Raw genomic sequence first — 23,843 nt, 5'->3', positions numbered from 1 at the left:
ACTGGCAGACTGGCTCCTGTTGAATCTAATTTAGAAAAGCTGTTCGGAAGCCTTCTTTCAATTTCCTGATGATGAGGAAGAGGTGAAGAGGTCTGAGGATCACCCCAAACACCAGCAGACACACACACAGGAGGCCGACCCCGCACACGCCAGACACGCCCCTCTGAATCTCACTTGTCCAAGCCTTCTCCAGTACACACCACTTCGGGTAGGAAAGTGGATGTCCCATTTCCTCAGTCTTCCCAACGTCATGGCATCTAGTGTTGATCTTTTTTCTTATTTGCTCCCTATATTCTATCCCTGTTTTGTTTTTTTAATTGAGGTAAACTTCACAACACAAACCATTGGAAAGAGTGCAATTTAGTGGCATCTAGTGCCTTCACAGTGGTGTGCAAGCAACATTTCTATCTTTGCAAAATGCTTTCTTCACCTGATAGGAAACCCGGTGCCCATTAGCAGTTGCTCCCCATTCCCCCTCCCCACAGGCAATGGTGACCGCTCATCTACTTTCTGTCTCTAGGAATTTTTCTTTTCTGGACATTTTGTATAAATGGAATCATATAATATGTGGCCTTTTGTGACTGGCTTCTTTCACTTGGCTTGTTTTCAAGGCTGATTCATGGTGGAGCAGGTATCAGTGTTTTGTTCCTTTTTATGGCTGAAGAGGATTCCACTGGATGAACAGACCACATGTTGTTTATCCATTCACCTCTTGGTGGACACTGGGAGTGTCTCCACCTATTAGCTAATGTGAACAGCGCTGCTGTGAACATTCGTTTGAGTCGCTGCTTTCATTTCTCTTGGGTGTGAAAGCCCGGGTGTGGAATTGCTGGGTCACATGATAACCAGCTTGTTGAGGAACCACCAGTGGTTCCCTACAGCAGCTGCGCCATTTTCCATTCCCACCAGCAGTGCATGAGGATTCCAATTTCTCCACATTCTCGGCAATGCTTGCTGTTTTCCGTGGCTGTTGTTTCGTGATAGTCTCCCTAGAGTGTGTGAAGTGTTCATTCTTCACTTTGAAAGTGGAGCTGAGATATCACGCAGCCCCACCTCCACTGACCCAGCGGAGGAAATGGATTCCCAAGATCATCCTAGGACTCAAACTCTCTGCCCTTGGCCGTCCTGGTGCCTTTGCAGCCCCAGGGGTGACTTTACTTGCAGGGAATGCGTGGCAGGTAGAGAAAGAGAAAGATCCTTGGGTACAAACAGAAGGCGCTGACCCAGCCCTTAGGAAAAAGTTCAGTGGGGACAACGAGGGGCAGACCCTATACACACCCAAACTCCAGAAGCTGCTCCAGAGCCCAAGGGGCAGTTAACATGAACTCCCTCAAGTTCTCCAGAAAGCTACAGGTTTCTTTGAAAACAAAACAACACCCACCCACACAAACGCACAGCCCTCACTCAAAGTTGGACTTGGTTTTTACAAAAAAGATCTTAGCTCTCATCCGCTTCGATCCAGCTGAAAATATGGTGGGGGCAGCAGCACTGGACCTCCTACTTCGGCTCCCAGCCAGGAAGTCTTCCCTGACGGACCCCTTTGGCCACAAAACTGTTTGATTTTCCACCCTTGGCCATTGAGCAAACAAACGAGCAGCTTTCAAGATCTGTCCCCTTTCCAGAGAGACATGCCACAGGACTGCCCGGCCTTGAGTCCAGCACTGCCCTCCCACCACTGGGCTGTTGGTCTTGCCAAGTGACAACTTCTTTGGGCCTCAGTTTTCTCTGCTGTAAAGTGGGCTGTCGTGAGGATGAAGTGAGGTAGTGCGTGAGATGCTTAAAGCCCCTGTCACCTGTTGCACAGTCAACAAGATGCTTATTACTCTCTGAAGCTGGAAATAGTATCAGCGGTGTGACCCGGTCAACCCCTCCTGTCCCCACCCTTCCACCTGCATCAGAACTAGCAAGGTGCCCCTGCCCTACTCAGAACAGCAATCTGGAGTACATTCCTCTAGAACCGGTTCCCTCGCAGGGCAGGCCTGGAGCAGACAGCTGGCTCAGGTACGTCAGATGTAAAAGGGACCTGGTGATGATGTGGTCCAGGGTTTTATTTAACAAGGAATTACTGCCCTTGGCCTCTAGACAACGAAGTCCAGTAATTCAAGTCTCATCTAAGATAAGAAAGGAGGCGTAGGGAGGGCAGAAATTGCCAGGGTTTCCCAGGGTGAGTGGGCACAGCCAGGACCCCTTGGAGCTGCTGGCAGGTCTGGGCATCACAGGGCTGAGTTTCAGGCTCCGACTACGCCTCTCTGCATCCAGCCAACTCAGGCACTGGTTTCTGGCCAAGTGTTTGTTTAAAGAAAGGGTCCCACAGCATCCTTACCACCCTTCAAAGATAAAAAGGCTTGCAGACCACTGAAAATATCACTTTCTCACTATTATAGGAGGGGGAATAAAATTAAAACAAACTCCTGGGCATATATCCAGAGGGAACCTTAATTCAAAAAGACACCTACACCCCAATGTTCATAGCAGCACTATTTACAATAATGTTTCCAAACATGGAAACAACCTAAATGTCCATTGACAGATGACTGGATAAAGAAGTTGTGGTATATTTACACAATGGAATACTACCCAGCCATAAAAAATAAAATAATGCCATTTGCAGCAACATGGATGGACGTGGAGATTGTCATTCTAAGTGAAGCCAGAAAGAGAAAGAAAAATACCATATGATATCACTCATATGTGGAATCTAAACAGAAAAGACAAATGAACTTACTTACAAAACAAAAACAGACTCAGACATAGAAAACAAACTTATGGTTACCAGGGAGGGAAGGGGGTGGGAAGGGATAAATTAGGAGTTCTAGATTTGCAGATACTAAATAATATATATAAAATAGATAAACAACAAGTTCATACTGTATAGCACAGGGAACTGTATTCGATATCCTGCAGTAACTTACGGTGAAAAAGAATATGAAAAGGAATATATGCATGTTCATGTATGACTGAAGCATGATACTGTACACCAGAAGTTGATACAACATTGTAAACTGACTATACTTCAATAAAAAATATACATACCAAAAAAATGAGGGAAAATACATAATAAGTTATGTATAAAGTTAAGTTTTAGACTGTTACAGTCAAAAGCAAAAAGAAAACAAACAAACAAAAATAACAATGCCAAACTTCCAAACCTACCCGACACTGTGCTGGACAACTGAATAGGAACACTCCACTTCTTCCTTCCGTGCGATTTCACGAGTGACTCTGGCAGACTGGACGTACGTAACTTTGACATTACTAGGAGAGTCTCTAAGCTCTTTGACCCGTGTCTGTGGTGGAGATCTGCCTTTGACATTTTTTAGGACTCCTGGTGTTTGTATTTTTGTTGTCTCTGGGCCTGACAGCAAGAAGAAACTATAGAGAATTCTCCAACATAGAACTAGACTCTTGGTATCAAGATCCCCTATTTCTCTGAAGTCTAATTTCTTTCTCTCTTCTTAAGAAAGGAAATTTGAAACTGTTTCTTGCAGGGGGAGACAGACTGGGGACTTATTCTGATAGGGACGGAAGACGCCAAGGCAGCGACTGCAGACTGTGGTCCAGGAGCCCATCTTACACCAGGAGCCAGAAGCCAGGGAGATGACACCCAAACCGTTTAAGTTGTGGCGTAAAAAAGACCAAATTCCATTTAGAAGTCAGGCCAAGCTGTCAACAACACTAATTTACCAGGAACCACTGTAGAAATGAGAACCAAGGACAACGCCTTCCCCATCAAGTTGTTTTATTAGGTTAATTAAACAGCTTAAGGACGATTCATTTGTTCGGTACCCTTCTAGAAAAGATTTCAAGTTTTAAATGAACTTCCAATACATAAAACAAAATTACTTTACCATAGACAAATTTCAGATCAAAATACAACACTCTGTTTCTGTTTGCTTACAGTTATAAAATCCAGTCCATACAAACTACATAAAAAAGATAAAACACTTTCACTGATCCTTGGTACAAGAGAACAGCACAATTGCAGTTGCTCCGAAAGCACAAACCCTGTGCTCATGATACGGGGTCAGCCCCGTAGTTACCCCACAATAGACTGAAGCAGGTAAACAAAGTGCGTGCTACTTAATTTAAGAAGGTTACCATATCCTCTTTGCATCAGTATTACTTGTAAACCATAAAGCAACTTTGTAAGAAAGGTCACTAATTCAAAATTACTTCAACTTCACTAAAATTTCATACCAGCAACGGAATAGAAAATTACTCCACAGAACAGACGAATACACTTGGACCACAGGATGTTTGAGACGTGACGTTTCAATGAAATCACATTAGCACAATTTCTCTGCTATCCTACTGAATTCGGACAGTATAATTTTACAAGCTGCAACTTCCCGTTACTTAAAATATTTTGAACTTTCCATATAATGTCTTTCATTTAGCTTATGTATAAGTCATTGCAAATCTCTGGGTTTTTTTTTTTTTTTCAGTAGTGGGTCTTTCTTTAAAGATCAGGTACCTCATTACACACAAATAATGTCATCTGAATATATGTCTAAGTAGACTGCTCAGCTTGGAATCTTACCAGATGATAAAAGCTGCAGGATTCAGATTTATTCTATATGTACCTTGTCAAAAAATATAGATATGTTAATTAAACAAAGATGTGTGTTTAACAGGATGAGTTCTGATATGGTATTTTGGGGATTTGGTATTCATGGTCTTTTCCTTATGGTATTAAAAAGGCATCAAAATGACAAATCAAGAGCGTGCTAAAAACTGGTTTTTGACAAGGACGATGTCACAAGCAGCGGCGGGGACCACACAGGCAACCAGCCAACACCAGCGTTGCTGGCTGTTCTGCGGGACCGGGGCCCACTGTGAAGACCAGCCCTGAGTCTGGCAGAGTCTAACTGAATTTATAGCCCTGTTTTAAGGAATTCCCTTGGCAGTCTCCTCTCACAGCAGAAGACCGGCGTCAGTGATAGAAAACAAATGAATCTAGACGTTTACAACAAATGGCGGATGGACCCTATTCACAGACAGGTACGAGTATCTCTATCACCAGGAACACAGTGATAAAAGGGAGTCTGCCAGAGCCTGCTTGAGGTGCTTCTACAAAGCCATTTCTGGTGAGGGTGGGGGTGAGGCGGGGAGAGTAGGGAGGTGCTTTTGTTAAACCTGCTGATCACCCCCAGCTCTGCTGAAGCCACCGCAGAACGGGCGGCAATGGATGTTCAGAAGTTCTGCCTAAAACACGATTATGGTTCTCACGGCTGTCACAATTCACAAGCAGTATGGTTCAGAACAAGACAAGCACCACTCGGTGGCCGGCGGCGTGGGGGGCGCAGGAATGGGGAACCCAACAAACGCCGCATCACAGACGAGTCAGAGGGAGAGGAACCCCATCAGCAGAAAAAGCCACTGCCGTCCAATGGAGCCAGCGCTGCTGAATAGCCTGTGCTTTTCTCAACTCAAGGCCACTGGATTCATTTCCCACCATAAAGGTATCTGCCCCACGAAGTCTGGGTGATCTCTGTTTTCACACAGAACCTGAAGTCTGAGGTCCCCTATTGGAAAACAATGCTATAAATCCATCTAAGTTGAGAGTTGATTTTAAGCTGATGGTACCTTTTGGCCCTGCGTACCGGATCCTACCTAAGTTTTTACAAAGTGTGAAGAGTCAAATTCAATGAGCGTGTGCTTAGATTAACAAGAATAAAATTTTATTTTCTGGAGTTTCTTCTGAAGCAAAAATTCCTTTGGAAAAAAAATGGGAAAAGATGGTCTCTCTTACTGTAAACAAGTAATTCTAATTTCCGATTCTGTTCCTAATTTGGAGTGAAGTGTGGTTTGAAGTCAGAGCTAAATAAGAGAAAAGAAAACCCAGCCTAGCTCTGCTCCAAGGATGCAGACGGCACGTCCCGCTGGATGACGGGGGCCCACAGGGAGCCTCCCGGCTGGGTGCTGAGGTAGTTCGTGTGGCATCCAGAGCCCGTGGTCCTGGCTCAGAGAGGAGCCCGGAGAACCTCCAGGGCCGGTGCGGAAGGAGGCCAAGCTGGGCCCGGGAGGCTGTTCTAGTCTAGTTGCTCAAGGAGCCACAGAGATGCCCTCAGCCGTGCCTCGGAGGGGGCAAGGCGCCGGGCCCCGGGTTCTCCCGTGGGAGGTGCAGACTCTGGGAGGCTGCTGGCCTGGGTGACCTGTCTGACTCTCTGGGAGCGGAAAGTGCTGGTCACAAAGGCCAGGTCAGGGGCTCCCGGAAGAATGCCTTCTCAACAAATATTTTTAGGTTAATGTTCTGGGGAACCAGAAGAGCCCCCTGCCCCTGGCTTTTTTTTGGATACATAATTCAAGCAGTCGAAAAATCCAGGCTGGGAGAGATGTGGGATGAGAACAGAGGGCAGGGTGGGCATGTGATTGCCAAGAAAAGTCTGTAAATAAGGGTCCCCTGAAAAACAGGACTGAAATAACCTCCTTCCACCCTGACTAAAGTTCCTCAATCGGCACAGAAAGAAGTGCCAGCTGTGGGGAAGAGCCCATTTCCTCGGAGATTCCGCCTGCGTGTGTGTGGGCACAACAGGAAACCGGGAGGAAAACTAACACTGGATCAAACAAAAGATGGTCAGAGAGTGAAGATGACCACGGGGATGGGGAGACGACAACACAGACGGCTCCCGCCATCGACACCACGGACGTGGGCTGGGCGCGTGGCCCAGACTCTGCTGTCCCCTCTGCTTTGGGGCAGAACTTCCCCTAGGCAGGTAGGCCGGGAGGAGACACATGGAGGGAGCGCCCCCCTTTCTCTCCCTCCAGAACTGGGAGGAAGACTGGGAGGGGGGCACTTTCCTAGAAGAGGATGAGACAGAACAGAAGGCAGCAAGTCCTCTGGAAACGCTTCTCAAGGGATGACTAAGGAACCCATCAGCCAGGTGATGGACTCCTGGACTTGGAAGGGGCTGGAGGAGGCTGGCTAACCCAACCATCCACGATGCCCAGTCCCCTCGACAGCATCCCAGGCCCTGCTTCAAAGATTATGACTTTTACTTAAATCAGCTTTCTCAAATCTGCAAAGGTTGAAAACAAAAGTACATTAAGAGCAAGAATCACTGTTCTAGCGGATGTGGTTTTAGGGAAATCTCAAGAAATATGTCTCTTCCTGAAGGTCCTGCAGCTGCTGGCCTGAGGCCATAGTCCAGAGACGGTGAGCAGGTGGCAGGCAGTGAGGCTGGAGGGGAGGAAGGACCAGGCCAGAGTAAATGTTAAAAGGAACAAAGACTCCTCCTCTCCTCAAAAGCAGTGCAAAAGTTAAAGAACAAACATTGTGTTTTTTTTTCCCCCCTCCTTTTTACTAAACTGTTCACAGAACCTCTTGTCTTCGAGAAGCTTTGGAGCCTGTGACCAACATCCTGGCACCAAGCAAGACTCCTCTTGCTGACTCGGTCACACCTGCTGTCACAGCTGCGGGGGGCCGGCCCTGCGATGATCTTTAGAGCTGAGCGCTTGGTACACAGGAGGCACCCACTGTACCATGAGGCAGTTCTATCCGAAGGCTCCCAAACTGACAAAAACATTCGTCTCTACCATTTCTGCTGTCGGCCTGAGCAAGGCACTGGGTCGGGGGTGGGGGGGCGCACACCTGCTTGTTCTCAAGAATCCCCAGGGCCGGAGCTGGGGCCTCAGTGCAGCTCCCAGAGCCATTAGGCAGCTTCTAGGCTGGCTCAGGTCTCTTACCTGGGGCCCATCAGTGCAGCACATGGATGCAAGTTGCAGAACAGACTTCCTTTTCTGGCTACCAGCCCTGCACACAGACAAGGGCACATTTTTTTTTTTTTTAACAAAATTGGCATATGTTCATAATGGTCAATAACACCCCATTTTTCCCTTTCCCTTTCAATAGGGAACTATCTTCCCTGAACCCAGACATAAGACTCTACTGAATCATGTTATTAGACTGTAAAAAGCACTGCAAAACCTAACACCCAACACTTCCACCCAGTACTTTTCTCTGCTGTCTTTATTTTTACACAAGTTACTAATGAAAATGTTAAAAACAGACACCGCTGGAGGACCTCCATCCATCCTGACAAGGGGTCTGTTCTTACCAACACTGTCTGGGTATTTCTCAGTCCTTTTAAACCTATTTCTACTTCCTTTCTTCAATCACAAAAATATCAAGAATGACTTTATCAAATACCTTATTGAAATCAAGATAAGCTGGGAATGTCACATACCACTAAGGCTACCAGTCTGTAGTCTGAACTGGAAAGGAAGCGAGTTTACAAAAAGATTAGGTAGCTCACTTTTGGTATCACCTTGTTAAATAACCCTTCTTTATTTGAAGGTACAGAAATTCTACACTCTCTCTCACAAACACACACACACACACACACGTAACACAACACAAAGTTTGTTTGTTTGCTTAAGTTTCATATAACATCCAAGTTCAGAAAGGACAGTTCAGGTCTAATGATCTCAAAAAGAGGTCTAGAAAGTATCCAGTTTATTTGACCAATATAGACTGTTACTTTTGCTACTTTAGGGAAAAAAGAAAAATTCAACTTTGGGAAAGAGTTTTAAATATTATTAGAGTATTTCATGAGGCAATTCCTGAAATAAGAGATATTTATAACCACGCTAGATATTCTGAACATGTACTCTGGGGTATTTTGGCTATCCAGAATCATCTTGAATTTAGGTACTGGAGAAGTAGGAGAGCAGAAAATAAGTAATTTTATAAATGCAAATATGCATTTATTTGTGTATCATGTGGTGGCAGACGTGAGAGGGAAGAAAGCACTGAGGCCAGGGACACTGAGCTGGGGGCAGCCCCTACCCCACAGGAGCGGACGTCATCAGCGACTGGAGGCTGAGAAGGGCGGTAACAGTTGAGGTCGGAACCACCGCCACCATCACGTTTGTGTGCAAGGCACCAAGTCCTCACCTTCATTGCTGCACTGACGGCCCCCTCACCAGCAACCCAAGGAGGTAAATACCCACACCTAAGAGCCGAGCTTCAGGGTTAAAGGGCTTCCAACCTCACAGAGAAGTCAGCATCTTCAAACCCACATGCACCCGGCACCAGCGCCCACGTATGCTCACAACCACTAAGTTCACTTGGGACAGTACACAGAATGTCTTCTACAGATGCTTTTCTCAAAATAATTAAAATAAGAAAGCCTGGGGCTCTAGAGGGCTTGGTTCTCTTGGAAACCACTTAAGGGAGTGCCACACTGCTCCATCTACCTGAGAACTCTGCCAGAATTCTACTGTCAGGAGCAAGCCCTTTAGTTTAAAAAGCACAAGCATAAACACTAAATTTTACTAAGGCGCAGGGACAGTTAAGGTGTTAGATTGTACCTGGGACCTAAGTTATTCCTAGCATGCTGGCTTTTTAGGGATGGGCATAACTCTCTTGGCCAGGAGGGGTACTGGGTAATTCCTATAAGAAATCATACTCTGATGGGAAGGTCTGTTTATAAGAACTGATGGGCCCTACAGCTCCCCCTAACTCGCCAACCAGGTAAGCTGGCAGATGCCAGGGGCTGGGGAGGTCAGCGGGCACAAGTGCCCTGGAGAGAAGGTGCGTACAGGCGGAAGCCAGGGACAGTCCACTGACACACAAAACCAGTCCGATCACTTGCAGTGTGAAGTGTAATGTGCTTCTCCGTTGTTTGGTCAACTCAACCCTGCACTCAGAAAACCCCAGGTTATCAGAACCAAGAGAGAAGAGGAACTCAGAGATGGAGTCTAAACTTTCCTGAAAATTAAGATTCTTGGGAAACAAATTCATGAAGATACATTCTTAAACTGCTCACAAAAGCACCTTAAAGAATATGAAAACCTGTAGCCCCAAGCATCTAAATTCCAAACACTGGGTCGGATGACAGATAGACCTGTCTTCCTGTCTGATCCTAAGGGAGGTGGCAGTGAAGCCTCTATTTTACACAGCAGTGGTGTTTAAATATACTGCTATTCTGTGTTATGAAAACATAGCCTTGTAAAGACTCTTTAAAGTTCAAGTTGAGTTTCAAGTAATCACTTTGTAGCAGCTCTAGAATTATTGTTCCTCCTGATTAAAAGTGCCTATTAAAAAAAAAAGCAGTAAAATGGAAACTACGCCTTAGAGAATTGTACGCTTCAAGGCCGCTCACTGCTTGCTTCCAGGCTTTTGTTAAAGGACAGAATGTGTTGAATTCTTTAAATTGGCAGGGGATCGAGCACAGCACTACATAATGAGGTAGCCGAGAACGGTTTTTCCTATAAACACGACGAACAAGGGAGTAAGTGCGTGTGTAATTCTCATCCAATTAAACAGGAAGCGTGATAAAGCAAACTGCTTGTACAGAGGTACAGTCATATTTAAACCAAGTTCCTTGGTTTAACTTGAAAAAAAGTCAACCCAAGGTTCTATGGTACACCTTACTTGTAATTGGTGAGTGAGAATAATACAAGTAGAGTACTTTTAAAACCCTACAATTTGTCCTGAAATGCTAAAAATAAAGTTCTAATAAATATGATTCACTCATCAGCAAGAAAGATGAACCTTCACTCACTTGGGATCTGAATTATTTCAAGTGGCCCTTTATTTACGTGGTCATACGAACTGGCTAAGCTTTCTCCACTCCACCTTGTGCAGTGTGTACCCACATTCTGTGGGCTGTTGACCCCTCCCCACTTGTTTCCTCTCTAATTCAAATCACAGTGATTCAAGAATTCACAACAACTTTGCTGGGCCATGAGGACATCAGTACCAAAAATTATAATCAGCCCAAATTTCAGCTGAGTAGTAATTTTACAAGATTAGTTTTTATCTCAAAATAAAGAGAAGACGACAGACATTTCTCACTATATAATTATGCAATGCTGTTTTATTATCAGATACTTTATTTCAGAAGAAAGGGAAGGAGTTTAAAAATCCACTCACTTATTGAGAACGTCAGTGACACAGCTGAACAATAACTTTTCTAAACTGTATGCATCAGACCAAAGAACACATGGTCATATCTGACCTCATCATATGCCATCTATTGCAATGGGACAAAGCTGAGATAGGTTTAAGATTAAAATAATAGAATTACTTCTGAAAAACACAAAAAAATTAGAAGTTTTACCAGCTGGTTTGCCAAAAAAAAAAAAAAAAAAAAAAAAAGAGGAAGTCTACAGTTCAATACCACTGAGACTTCACTGCCAGCAGGCCGAACAGATTCACCCTGAGTTCAAGTTCTCCTCAAATATAGGCAAGTAGGTCACTGCCCTTGCACCGTAAATTTCTATAATTTCTGAAGCAGCTATAAGGAATGCTTCAGGGATTACTACAAAGCTAGCAAAAGGCTTTCTTCAACATTCTAAGATACTACCGTGCCTTTTCCCTTACTGATTTACATGTGCTAAAAGAAAGGGAAGTATAAATGAAGCTTCAGCTCTTTAAAAGTAAAAATAGCTTCTCTTTCAAATACTTATTACTTTTATTCTTTTGAGTTTGGTAAATTCTTAAACTTCCTATAGCTAACTGACAAAGAAAACCAAAGGTCTGGCGGCTTTGATTTGTGCAACTTGCAAAGGATATGCCTGGGGGTGTAAGTTATACCACAAATGATTATTATCTGATTAAAAATACTTGTATGCCTAGAAAATTAAGTGATAGCTTAACAGGCTGAACAGGGAAATGATAATCCAAAGATTTTGCTTTGCTTTTGGTTTCTACTCACCTCTCAAATGGGGAAGGAAGCTGTATGTGCTGGGCCCCGAAGGCAGCTTTCTGCCAGGCAGGGGCCCTGCACCTGTGGCAGGGATGCGAGGGCCACAGCAGCCCATTCTGGAAAAGATTCTGGGCCCCAGATAAACAGCAGTAAACAACACCCAGCATTCAATATGATAAACATCATTAGGTGTGCTGAGTGCAGGGTCTCAAAAACCCTACAGAACATATGGCAACCACAGAGGTGTGCGTCACGTGTGTTGGGCACTTTTTTATTCTGTACTGGGGTCCCGCTCTGTGTTATGAGGCCAAGCCTATCTGTACGAAGGTTCTCATTTAAAATCTCATGTAAAATTCAGTCACACTCGGAGAGTCCTTTCTAGCTGCGTGACAAACATCACCTGGATCGCAAACACACAATACTCACTGGTCAAACATGTACTGACTACCTACCATGTGCCAAGCACTGGGATGAGCAGAAAACTAAGAACGGTCCCTGCCCGCAAGGGGTGTGTGGTCTAGAAAGGGGGCAGGATTTCATCTGCCTCACTGTTAAGCTCCCCAGAAAGCCAAGCAGAATTCTGAGTAGGCGCTCAATCAACACTGTTGATTAAACCCAGGGTGGGTATCTCTGCACCAGTTGGAGTCTCTTCTCTCACAGCTCCAGGGGTGGCCACTGACCCCTCCCTTCCCTTCCACTTGGTGTTCTGCAGGGGGTTCCTGTGCCTTTCAAACTGATGCGGTGAAAGTGCCCCCTCATTCTTTCCCCAGATCATCACATGCCTTCATCTGATCATGGGCAGCCTCCTCTGGAATCAAGAAAGCCAACATTCTGGAAGGTAACACTCAGTGTTCTCAGTGCTCCTTGGAAAACTTCTGGGCTCCCTGGTTTGGGGCACTGAAGTAGGAATGCCCCAAAAGGAACCCCAATAGCCCAAGGCAGCTAACGCATTTCTCTAAAAACCTAACTTGCTACCCTGAGTAACTGAAGTGCCACAGCAAAGGAACCCTGTCTTTACCTCGCCGATGTAAACAGTGGATTTCCTGTGCTTTGCCAAGGGGACTCCCCACTTACAAATTACAAAAATGGCACATCCAAAGCATCGCTGAAGGCAGTGCCGTCATTAAGTGGAAGTGCAACAGAACACAACACTTCACGACAGACAACAGACTGCCCAATGTCCCCCAAATATTCTTTTTGGTTGTTGCACAGATTGATTAAGTTAGCTACCAATTCCTCACAGCAATGAAATAATGAATTAAAGAAAGAAATAATGAATTTAGAAATTTCTTAGGCCAAATCTTTACAGCATACCAACTACCAGCTTTAATACACTAAAGAAAAGAAATGCAAAAGCCAAGTAAAACTTTCTATAAACCACAAATACATCAATATACACACTCAACATGAGTTTAACACAGTAGGTATACACTGAAGGGCCACAGGCTCAAGAATTTATCTGAAGCACCAGGAGACAATAATATATGTAGTTTGGAACAACGGTTCCAAAAGTAAACATGTACAACAGACTTACCAAGTCATATCATACACACAGGCGCGTGCACACACACACTTTCTCTCTCACACACTTTTACCTCTCACAGGATATAAGCATTATTACACACACAAAAATTAAAAACTTCATTTTAAATTAAACACTTAAATCTTGGGAAAAAAATATATCTGGATGTGTTAAAGAAACAAACCAACCAACCAACCTACTTTAGACTAGCCTAGAAGAGAGCCTCTAATTATTCATTTAACCTAACCTGAGACAACTCTCCTGCTTTTGGTGCGATCATGAAAATAAATTGCACATCCCCCAAAGATACTCTATTTAAAATGCTAAGGTCTATCTTCAGCTGCTAATTCCCACATATGCCTGGTAAAAGTGCCTTAAGGAAAAAGTATCAAAAATTTGTCAAGAAAGGATGTTTCAAGGCAAAAGTGGAATGTTAAAACACAAACCTGCATGAAATGAGTTAAATTGTACTTCACAATACTGAAATAACTGTAATTTACCAAATAAATCATGATTAATTTTGGAACACAGTAAAATTAAATACATCCCTACACTTCGACATAATATTTCTATATTCATATATAGTAAAATAACATTTTGGCACTTAGAAGCTTTTGTTGGTTATTGCATCCCATATTATGCGGCAAATTTATTTTTAAAAACACTACCTAATTTCTGCAGCTACAGTGTCAATAAACTGAATTAAAAGAAAAAAAAAGAACTATTTTATAAAACAAATTGACCAAGTCACACAGGCACTGATGATATTTCAACAGGGACCCATTCACTCCTCAACAACAAACTGTCTCAGTGAAGAGGACTGGCGTAGACTTGGAAAGGGCTTCAAACTTCAGAAATTAGAGAAAAGAGAACTGCTGACTGTCACAGCTTTAACAGGACATCAGTTACTACTTTAATGTAACTCAGTTGTGGCTTCTGAAGGCCAGGGTTCTGTTCTATGAGAGACATTTTACCAAAGAAAATGCACTCTTTCAGCAAAAATTTGTTTCCTCTACAACTAACATCAACTTGTAAAAAGAAAGTTTTCTTTCTTTGCAGTGGCCACGTTGCTTGCTTTGATTAAAAGACATTTGAAAGTGGAGAGGGTGTAGCTCAAGTGGTAGAGCTGCATGCTTAGCATGCAGGAGGTCCTGGGTTCAAACCCCAGTATATCCGTCCTCCAAAAATAAATAAACCTAATTACAACTCCCAAACCCAAATGTTAAAAAAAAAAAAAAAAAAAAAAAAAAAAAGAAGACATTAGAGGTATCCTGGGGAAAGTGTGCAGACGACAGCTGACTGGTACACCATACAAAACAAAGAGGCTGGCTTGGCCTTAGGAACCAAATTTGACTGTCTTATGAGACTCAGGGGCAAATCTGGCCCGGAGCCTCTGAAAAAGAAGGTAAGAACCTGTATCTCTTTCTGCCCACGTCTTCTGCCAGGATGGAGAGTTAACGTGCACACACAACACTCTGCAGAACCCCACAAGCAAGGCTCCTCAGCAACTTTTGCCGCACAGTCCTGACTTCTAACAGGTGGAAGAAAACCCCTGCAGATCGGTCCCCCTTCTACAGCTCCTGGGTGGGAAAACATAAGCGATGTCTCACACTAACGTGAAAAGAATACAAACATTCCATGCAGGGAGTTTCTAGAAGAACTTCCTATTCTCAAATTTGTAACCAAAGAATACATTTACACATTTATTAATCAAAATGCTGCTTCTTATAGCCATATTCTAAGGGGAGGGGGAAAAAAGCTGTAGAAAACAATTAGAAATGAAAAGCTCTATATTCAGTTCATTAGAAATCTGATATTGCATAAAATTCAAATGATGAAGTACTCAAGCACTTTGAAGTCCCTGGTTTCACACTCAGGTGGTATAATTTGAATGGAAAACAAACTATCTTATAAGATAGGTGGGACTAATGACAGACTTTGTCCCCCCAGGGGAAGGGGGCTGGGGTGGGGTCACCATGAGAGTGAGAGATACGAAAGGAGGAAAGGATTAACTTGCTCTACTGTGAACAGAATAAAATTAAGTTGAGGTAGTTTATTCTACCAGCCAAACTTTACTTGTAATGTAATTTGTCTAAAACTCGTACTAGTGAACGGCACGGAGAAAATTCTGCTACAAAGACTAGATTCTTAACACGGATTCGCATTCTAAGACACGTTTCCAAATCCTAAACAGTAGTAAACAAGACTTTGTGTGCTTTCAGACAGATTATTTTTAAAAGTTTTTGATCCCTATATATTTTCTCTGGACAGTTTTTTGTTTGTTTTTTGTTTTTGGTCATCGCAGACCTTTACTATTTGTCTGACTCAGGTCTTTCTTTTATAAAACCTCCTCACTGATAGCCTCATATTTATAAAATGGGTTGACTGGTTGGAAAGGAAGAATGTCACTGCAGGAGATCCTTCACAGCTCCTCGAGCGAGCGCTACCCCAGAAAGGATGTCCTGACAGATCTTAATCTGAATTATCACAGAAGTTAGCAACTTCCTTTAAATTCACATGAGGGCTGCAACCTGACTCATGAACTTACTGACTCTTTAGATCACTAAGATAGAATGTCATAAAAGAGAAATTTTATCTTAGTCTCAATTCATCATATTATCAATGAAAAAAGATTCTTAGGACAGAGCACTAGTAGTAAGTGGAGACTAACCAGCGTTGAGCCCAACCTAACGTTTTAGGCACAAACCTTAATTTGTTGGGCAGAGTTAGGCATAATATTTCCTTTCAGATGCAGTAAAAAAGCAATCGTGGTATGTTTGGATATGTTGGTTTGCATATACGGATTTTTGTTTGTTTGTTTACCAAAGCCAGGTACTCAAACACAGCGGTCAGTCAGATCTGAGTTCCCTTCAGGGAAAATGCACCTTAGTATTTTAACTTCAGTATTTTACATGAATTTACCCATCCCCACTTCCCTTTTCCTGTTGACACTGACCAGCCCCGGGTGGTCTACAGCCACATCTACTAGAGGAAGTCACTCCTCCCCAGGAGTTTTCAGCAGTTACATGTTCTCCCAAACTAGAGCTGCAGCTCAGGCTTATAAGCATCACAAAACCACCAGTTACCAGACAAAGCCGGGCGCGCAGAGCGAGCTCGGAGCTCCGGCCGCACCTCCGCCCCCCTCACACAAAGCCGCGTTCCGGTGCGCTGGGGCAGGAGCTCTGCTTCTGCTCTGCCTCCTCTTCAAGGTGAATGAACTCGGATCCGGAATAAGCCTTGCTGAAGCTGCAGGCGGAAGAGCTTGCAATTTGCAATACGTAAGGCTGCGCAGCCGGTGCGACGGAGGTCGGAGGGGAGCAGCGGCTTAGTGTGGTGCCAGGTGCCCGTGCTCCTCTTAAACTCGCGCACGTAGTCGTAATTGGTACCTACACCGGGAGAAAAGCAGAGGTGACACAGCGTGCCTCGGAGCCACGGGGAAACGACGTCAACCAAATCCCTGTACCCCTCTGACCTGTGTCAAGATCTCCGATCACATAAATACTGGCTCCTATGGGCACAGCTCCATACACAAAAGAGGAACTGGCGGGGATGCACAAATTCTGGTCATTAAGATAGATCCACCTGAAAATAAACAGAGGGACAAATGAAGGAGGTCGCAAGGACCATCGCAACATCTAGGCAGACTGAGCCGACAAAATCTGGGGGCCCCAACAGTAGGAGGCACGGCCCCCACACTCCACTTCCTGGGAACCACTCGTTCATTTCCTCCCCGTCACTGTGGATTCACTTGTGGATTTAGTTCTGACTGCACCAGAACGCTGCATATATTGAATCATAAAAAGTATGCACTTTTCAGTCTGCTTCTTTTGCTCAGCATGGTGTTTGAGACTGATCCCTGCTGTGGCTTGCATCAGTATTTCACCTCTCCTTATTTTAATTAGCATTCCATTACCCAGGTGTATCACAATTTGTTAACCATTCACCTACTCACGTGCACTTGGGTAGCCTCTGGTGTTTGGCTATTGAGAATTAAAGCTGTTTTGGACATTAGAGTGCAAAGATATTTTGTGGGCTTATGTTATGGAATTGCTTGGTTAACTGCTTGAAGGCATATTTCCTTTGATAAGAAAATGAGCACTGTTTTCCAAAGTACTGTGCCATTTTGCATGCCAATGAGCAGAGTATGAGAACTCCAGCTGCTTGTGACTACTGTCAGCTCTTGGTACTGTCAGTCTTTCATTTTAGCCATTTTAGTGGTGTGCTCTTCCCTGTAGACCAGTGATGCTGGGTATGTCTGCATGTGCTTACTGGGCATTTTATATGTCTACTTTCATGCCCAAAGATTTGCTCATATTTCAAATTGGGTTTTCTGTCTTCTTATTGAATTTTAAGATTTTTTCTGTTTCATGGATACAAGCCCTTTGTTAGATACGTGTATCACAAATATTTTCCTCAGCACATAGACTGTCTTTCCATTATTGTAAGGGAGAATTTTGAGGAACAGCAGTTTTTATTTTTGATGAATTCCTTTTCATCCTTTTTTTTTTTTTTCTTTTTATAGTTCATGCTTTCTGTGTCCTGCTAGGAAATCTTTGCCTAGTTCAAGCTGGCAAAGATTTTTTAAAATTAAAATTTCTGGAAAACTTATTATTTCAGTTTTTACATTTAGGTCTTATGATACATTTCAAGTTAATTTCTGTGTATGGTATGAGATATGAGTCAAAGTCCTTTTTTCCCCCCCTCATACAGGTATCTAGTTTTTTCACCATCATTTGCTGAAAAGACGTTTCTTTCCCCCAGTAAACTGCCTTGGCATTTCTGCTGAAAATCAATTTAATAAGCACAAAAAGGATCCAGGGCTCCGTGAAGAAGTGGCTGATTCCACAGCTGAGACAGAAAATACACGATGAGCTGCCAGACAGGAAGGACTTAAAAAGGGACGGGGTGTGTCACAGGGACACAGGAGCCGACATGCAGCAGCTCCCAATGGCCACAGCTGGAACAATCTGAGTAACAAAATAAATAATGATAGTACTGGATGCGTAACTCATAGAATAAACAAATACCCAGGAGTCCGTGCTGATATAAATAAATGACTCAATACATTAAAAAAAAAAAAAAAAGACAACAAGGAGAAAGGACAAGTCTTCTCTACAGAACTCCAGTAGACATATGTAGGAGGAATGGGGGACAAAAAAATTGCCATTTAGCAAACAAAACACCGAAGTAGTAATGACAGGAAGGTTAGTCCACTGACGGTGCTAAACTCATGGTGAAAGTTTAAGGAGAAACAAGTTATCTCTTCCAAGACAGTCACTCATTACGAAGGGAGACGTGGTAACTTTACAGACGCCACCTCCACCAGGCCATCGGGATGAGCATCACCGTAAGGAGACGTACCAACAAGAGGCTCTCCCGACGCGGGGCGGGGAAGGGCACAGCTGCGCTCCAGGGATTCCTACCCCAAACGCGTAACCTCAGCCTCATTGCGAGAAGTCACGAGACAAACCCAGATTAAGAGACATCCTAGTAAAAACTGACCAATAACATTCGAGGATATCAAGGTCATGAAGACGAGGAAAGACTGAGGCACCGCCACAAATTAAAGGAGACTAATCAAACTCAACAACTGAAAGCAACGTGGGATCCTGGATCGGATCCTGGAGCAGAGGGCAAAAAGGTAGTGGACGAGCTGGTGAAGATTCGAATAACGCTGGTAGTTTACTTCATAATACTATGCCAACGTGAATATCCTGGTTTTGATATCTGTACTATGGTACGTAAGGTGTTAAAAATAGGAAAGGTGGGGAATGGTTTATGGGAACTCTTTTTTTAGTAGAATCAAAGATTTTTTTTTTTTAAGATTTTTTTGGGGGGGGGTAGTTAGGTTTATTGGTTTATTTATTTTTTAATAGAGGCACTGGGGCTTGAACCCAGCACCTCGTGCATGCTAAGCACACACTCTACTAATTGAGCTATATTCTTATCCTCCACTGTGACTATTTCTGTAACTTTTCTACAAATATAAAATTATTCCAAAATAAAAGGTTTTTTTTTTTTCTTTAAACAAAAATAAAAACAAGCTAAACTCTGCTATGTAATAATGTTCACTTATGGTAATTTGACCAAACAATTTCCCTTCAATAGCTAAAGGCAGAGCCAGGTCATTGCAGACCTGGATCAGACTTTGGGAACGTAGCGAAACCCTTCAGAATGACCAGCGTCTAGGCCCACACTCACCACTGGAGCCCACAGGGGCACCGGACCTGTTCCCGAGTCCCTAGCATTACGCCTCCAAGTGTCCAAGAAGCCAGAGGCTAAGGTCTGCAGCATCGTGGTGTTAAATACAAACAGAAAATTACTTCACTAAGAACAAAACTTTTATTGCAATGAATACTCTTCTCAGACTGTTCTAAAGTAGTAGCTTCCATATTTTGAATTCCATGAAACACAGGAGCAGAATGATTTGTCCAAGATAATACAGCAAGGCTGCTATAAAGTGGCCATACTTCTGAGTACCTTCACCTAGAAATTGATTCCTTTAACATCTGGATGCTGACTGGTATCAAGCAGTTTGCTGGGACAGTTTGGCCCCTGCCTCCAAGATGCTTCTAATAAATAGGAAAGGGGGAAAATTAAGAGCTCTCACTGCAAAGTGAAAATGGGGACCTGAACAGGTCTTTGAAAGAAATAAGTTTGAAAAATATCCACAATATAATAACTGGCTTACTCATATTTTATGCCTTCAGGGCTAAACATTAATAACTAAACCTTGACATTTAAATTCTTCCCAGGTCCTGAATCAAATAAAGCTGATGAGTATCCCCCTGCCTGGTCCACAGCTGAGCCACACCCAGGACAACCCCAGAGAGGAAGACAGCTCTTCTTCCAGAAAGTCCATCAACAAGCACACGTGCACTCACAAGGTCACTTCTGAATTAAGACGTATACAACTAGATTGTCTACTGAAAGAACACATCACAATGCAAGGACATTCCAGAATAATTTTGCAGAGTTGAGAATTCAACGTAATTCCTCCCTGGAATAATTCAACAAAACCAAATGTAGACGGTACCAAATTTGATCAAAGTATGGCAAATGATTCAGAGTTCCTGGGTTTCAGGAAAATAATTTGAGGTGATCTATTTTCTGTAGTGCTGAGACTTCAAAGTAAATAAATAAAATATGAGAATTAAAAGGATCATGTGTTTAGTGGCTGCTTATGAAATGGTACAAAAGGCTTGTAGTTTTTCACTCCTTTCTCTACCATTTATCCCTTGTTGACCTTGGACAATTTATCTAACCCAGTCTCTGGTCATTTGTAAGGTGGGGACACTATCACCAACCTCAGATGACTGTTGTGAAGATGAAGTGGAACAGCCAATGTAAAGTACTTTGCATAGTGTCTAGTGCATGGCAGCTGTCAATTAAGTAGTAGTAATTTTTGCAACGGGCAAGGCAGTATTATGCCTTTATTACACAGTTTTCAAACATGGGCTTATCAGGACTTGGAAGCTACAATGATGGGTCCTCTGGTAACTCAGAATTAAGAAAGCCCCCATCACAAAGGAAACTTTAAAATACACCATGGATCACAGGGGAGAGATAAATTAGGAGTTTGGGATTAACAGATACACATTACTACATATAAAGTAGATAAACAACAGGGACCTACTATATAGCATAGGGAACTACATTCAATTTCTTGTAATAACATAACAGAAAAGAATCTGAAAAAAAAATGTATGTGTAACTGAATCACTTTGCTATACAACTGAAACTAACATTGTAAATCAACTACACTTCAATACAAATAAAATAAAAAAAAATCCATACCTAAAAAATAAAAAAAATTTAAGCATGTAAAGCCACTGAATACAACTTTAGTAGTTCCATATAGTTTGGAAATTTCTGATTTTATAAATTTTATAATTTGTATTTAGTTAATTGTTAATATAATTTCTGATGTTAATCACAAATTATTTTTAAAATATTTGCATTTGGCTTTGTTACTGTTACTTTTTAAATTTATTTCTGATCATGATTTTTTGAAGTATTCCATAAACTTGTAATAAGATATACTCTCTCTTTGCAATGTTCAGTTTTCATTCTTTTTTAACTTGATTTAATTTTATTTTTTGACAGGGAGGTAATTAGGTTTATTTATTTATTTTTAGAGGAGGTATTGGGGATTGAACCCAGGACCTCGTGCATGCTAAGCATGCAATTTTTCAATATATAAAATCAATCTTATGTAAAAAAATACAGCATGGATCTTACTGGCAAGCTTCAGAGAGAGCAGAGTTGGAGGGGAAGACAGGCAAGGAGAGCCAGAGAGAAGCGCGTGGGAGAGGCCACAGAGGGAGAGGAGGGGAAGAGGGGTGGGAGCTTCAGGGAGGGTCTGGCCTCCTGGAGGAAGACGCTCTTAACAAGCTGAGCCTCCTGCAAGTCACAGGTATGAACTCTGGAAAAAAATACAAAAGACAACTGCCTGAGGACTCTGGAGACTGAGCAGAAGCAGGCAGATTTGGGTAAGAAGCTGAAAGTTGAACAAGCACCCCATGTGGAGTGAGTTTCCGGTTCTTTGGTAGCTCTGGCCCAAGGTAGCCTGGGGCTGGCAGCTCTGGGTAGCAAAACCCCTAGAGAAAACCCTGCCACTGCGTCAGGGGAGAGTGTCTTGGGGCAACAAGGACCACCAAGGTGTACAGGGGTCTCAGGAAGACAGGAGGTACAGAAGAGCCCCTAAAGTGATGCGCACCCCCTGCTGCCAGCCCGACTGACACTGGGTCCACGAATGTTTGTACCTGAGGCTCAGGAACTGAACTGAGGTCCGGGCTGCTGCCCGCCACGGGTGTGACAGTGCCGCAGGAGTCTAACCAGGTCCACTGCCCACCAAATGCTCGGAGAAGCCCTCCGAAGCAACAGAAGAGACTGCAGGGTCTCAACAATGTCCCATTCACAGCGCCCCGATGCAGTCCAGAATTATTCAACAAAAGGAGAGCCAGGAAAATGAGAACCCCTTCCCAAGGAAATACACAGTCCACAGATGCCAACTCTGAGATGACTCAGGTGCTGGGATTATCGACTAGGCAGGGACTTGAACGCAGCTACCATGACTGTGCTCACTCAGTAAGGGAAAGGAAAACAAGCTCATGAGGAAAAGACAGACTGCAGCAGAGAAAGTTTAAAAATCTAATATGCTACCTGAAGAAACTAGAAGAGGAAGGACAAAATAAACCCAAAGTAAGTAAAAGGAAGGAAATAATACAGACAAGAGAAACCAATGAAACAGAAAACACGGAGAAAATTAACATCAATACATAGCTGGTTTAGAGAAGATGGGTGGGTGCAGTGGCAGGCTCTGCCAATAGAGGGTGCCGGAGGACAGCAAGGCTGGGGAGCGGAAAGGCCTTCCCTGACGTCAGCGGCCTTTTTCTTCCTCCTACTGCTCTGCCACCTCCTGTGTGCAGTAGCCCCAGAGGTGCTCTGCTCAGCAAGGTCCTCTGCCATCCAGCAAGCAGCTTCCTGTGCACCACCTCCGGTGTCGGCACCCCAGGGCTCTGCCACATCGTGGGCCACAGCACACCCTCCTCCACTGAACTGAATCCCAGCCTTGCAGGGTGGGGAGGGCCATTCCCAGTTTGCTCCTTCCTAGGGTATTTTCTTCAGTCCTAAAGGCTGTAGCTGCACTTCCTTCATTGGCTATTTCTGCATTCATCAGTCCCCTCTCACCTGTCAGCAGCTAATCACTCTTACTAGTTAATAATTATGTATGTTGAATTTTCCCTGTTCAGATTATTGATGTGGTTTCTGTCTCTTGACTGCACCAGGGTGGAAACAGATCGGCCAGGAGTGGGGTTCGTCTCCCAGCCTCTTGATCATGTCTTACAAAGGCATGTGTGGTACCTGCTACTTTCCAATCATCAGATCCAAACAGCATCATGTGGTCAAGGGGCAGACCAACCAGATGTTTCATGGGACATCAAGGAGATCAAAATCTCTGGCGACTAATAATATGTGGCAGACCGTGGAATTGACACAGTCCTGAGGCAAGACTGTGCAGGGCTACTGGTGGTCCCACCAGGCAAAAGGAATGGCTCCTGGTGTTCCCTGCAAACTGGTGTGAAGAAAAGCATCAGCCAGGCCAGCAGCAGCACACCAAGGCCAGGGATGGTGCTGCATAAAAATACTATCCCTGGGACTGATTCTGTGATCAGCCTAACTGCCTGATTAGGTTTAAGAAAATTCAGTTATTTTCCAAAATCCACCTGACTTTTCTACTTTTTCTAAGTGAATGAAGCAGGGGTGTGACAAGGTAGCACTCACTACTTCTGCATTTTCCAGTCTCTGATGGTGACACTGATGTCTGCACATTTCTCAGGGTGCAATGTTACTTCTGGTTTTCTACCTTGGCACGGAGGGAAAGTTCTGGTGGCCTCCACTCAACCCTTCCTACCATAATGGTCCCCAACCCACAGGTCAGAGAGCCATGTGGGGATTCAGAAATATACATTCAGCCATCAAAAGATGAAACTTGAATAGTTAACATGATTTACCTATAAAAATGAAAGGGGGAGGGTATCTAGGCTGAGCAAATGCACAAAGGCAGTAAAACCCAGGATGGTTATGAGAAGCAAGCTGGAGTACGGAACATGGGAAAGGGATAAACTGAAAATGGTGGAACATTTTTCTCAACCTCAGATCAT

General features: G+C 43.6%; 1 protein-coding gene across 3 annotated transcripts in view; it reads right to left on the bottom strand.

The window, feature by feature from the left end:
* Positions 1 to 3,722: 3,722 nt before the first annotated feature.
* The window catches only part of GAN (gigaxonin), a 58,830-nt gene continuing 38,709 nt past the window's right edge, over positions 3,723 to 23,843 (bottom strand). For all 3 annotated transcript variants that reach the window (XM_032486841.1, XM_032486842.1, XM_032486843.1), the window contains 2 exons: positions 16,649 to 16,758; positions 3,723 to 16,562 (listed from right to left, as the gene is read on the bottom strand). In XM_032486841.1, the coding sequence (XP_032342732.1) occupies positions 16,381 to 16,562; positions 16,649 to 16,758 (292 nt within the window). In that variant the 3' untranslated portion in view covers positions 3,723 to 16,380. The remainder of the gene's footprint in view (positions 16,563 to 16,648; positions 16,759 to 23,843) is intronic.

Source organism: Camelus ferus, chromosome 9 (genome assembly GCF_009834535.1).
Source record: "Camelus ferus isolate YT-003-E chromosome 9, BCGSAC_Cfer_1.0, whole genome shotgun sequence".
NCBI lineage: Eukaryota > Metazoa > Chordata > Mammalia > Artiodactyla > Camelidae > Camelus > Camelus ferus.
This window is presented reverse-complemented; position numbering and strand designations above follow the sequence as displayed.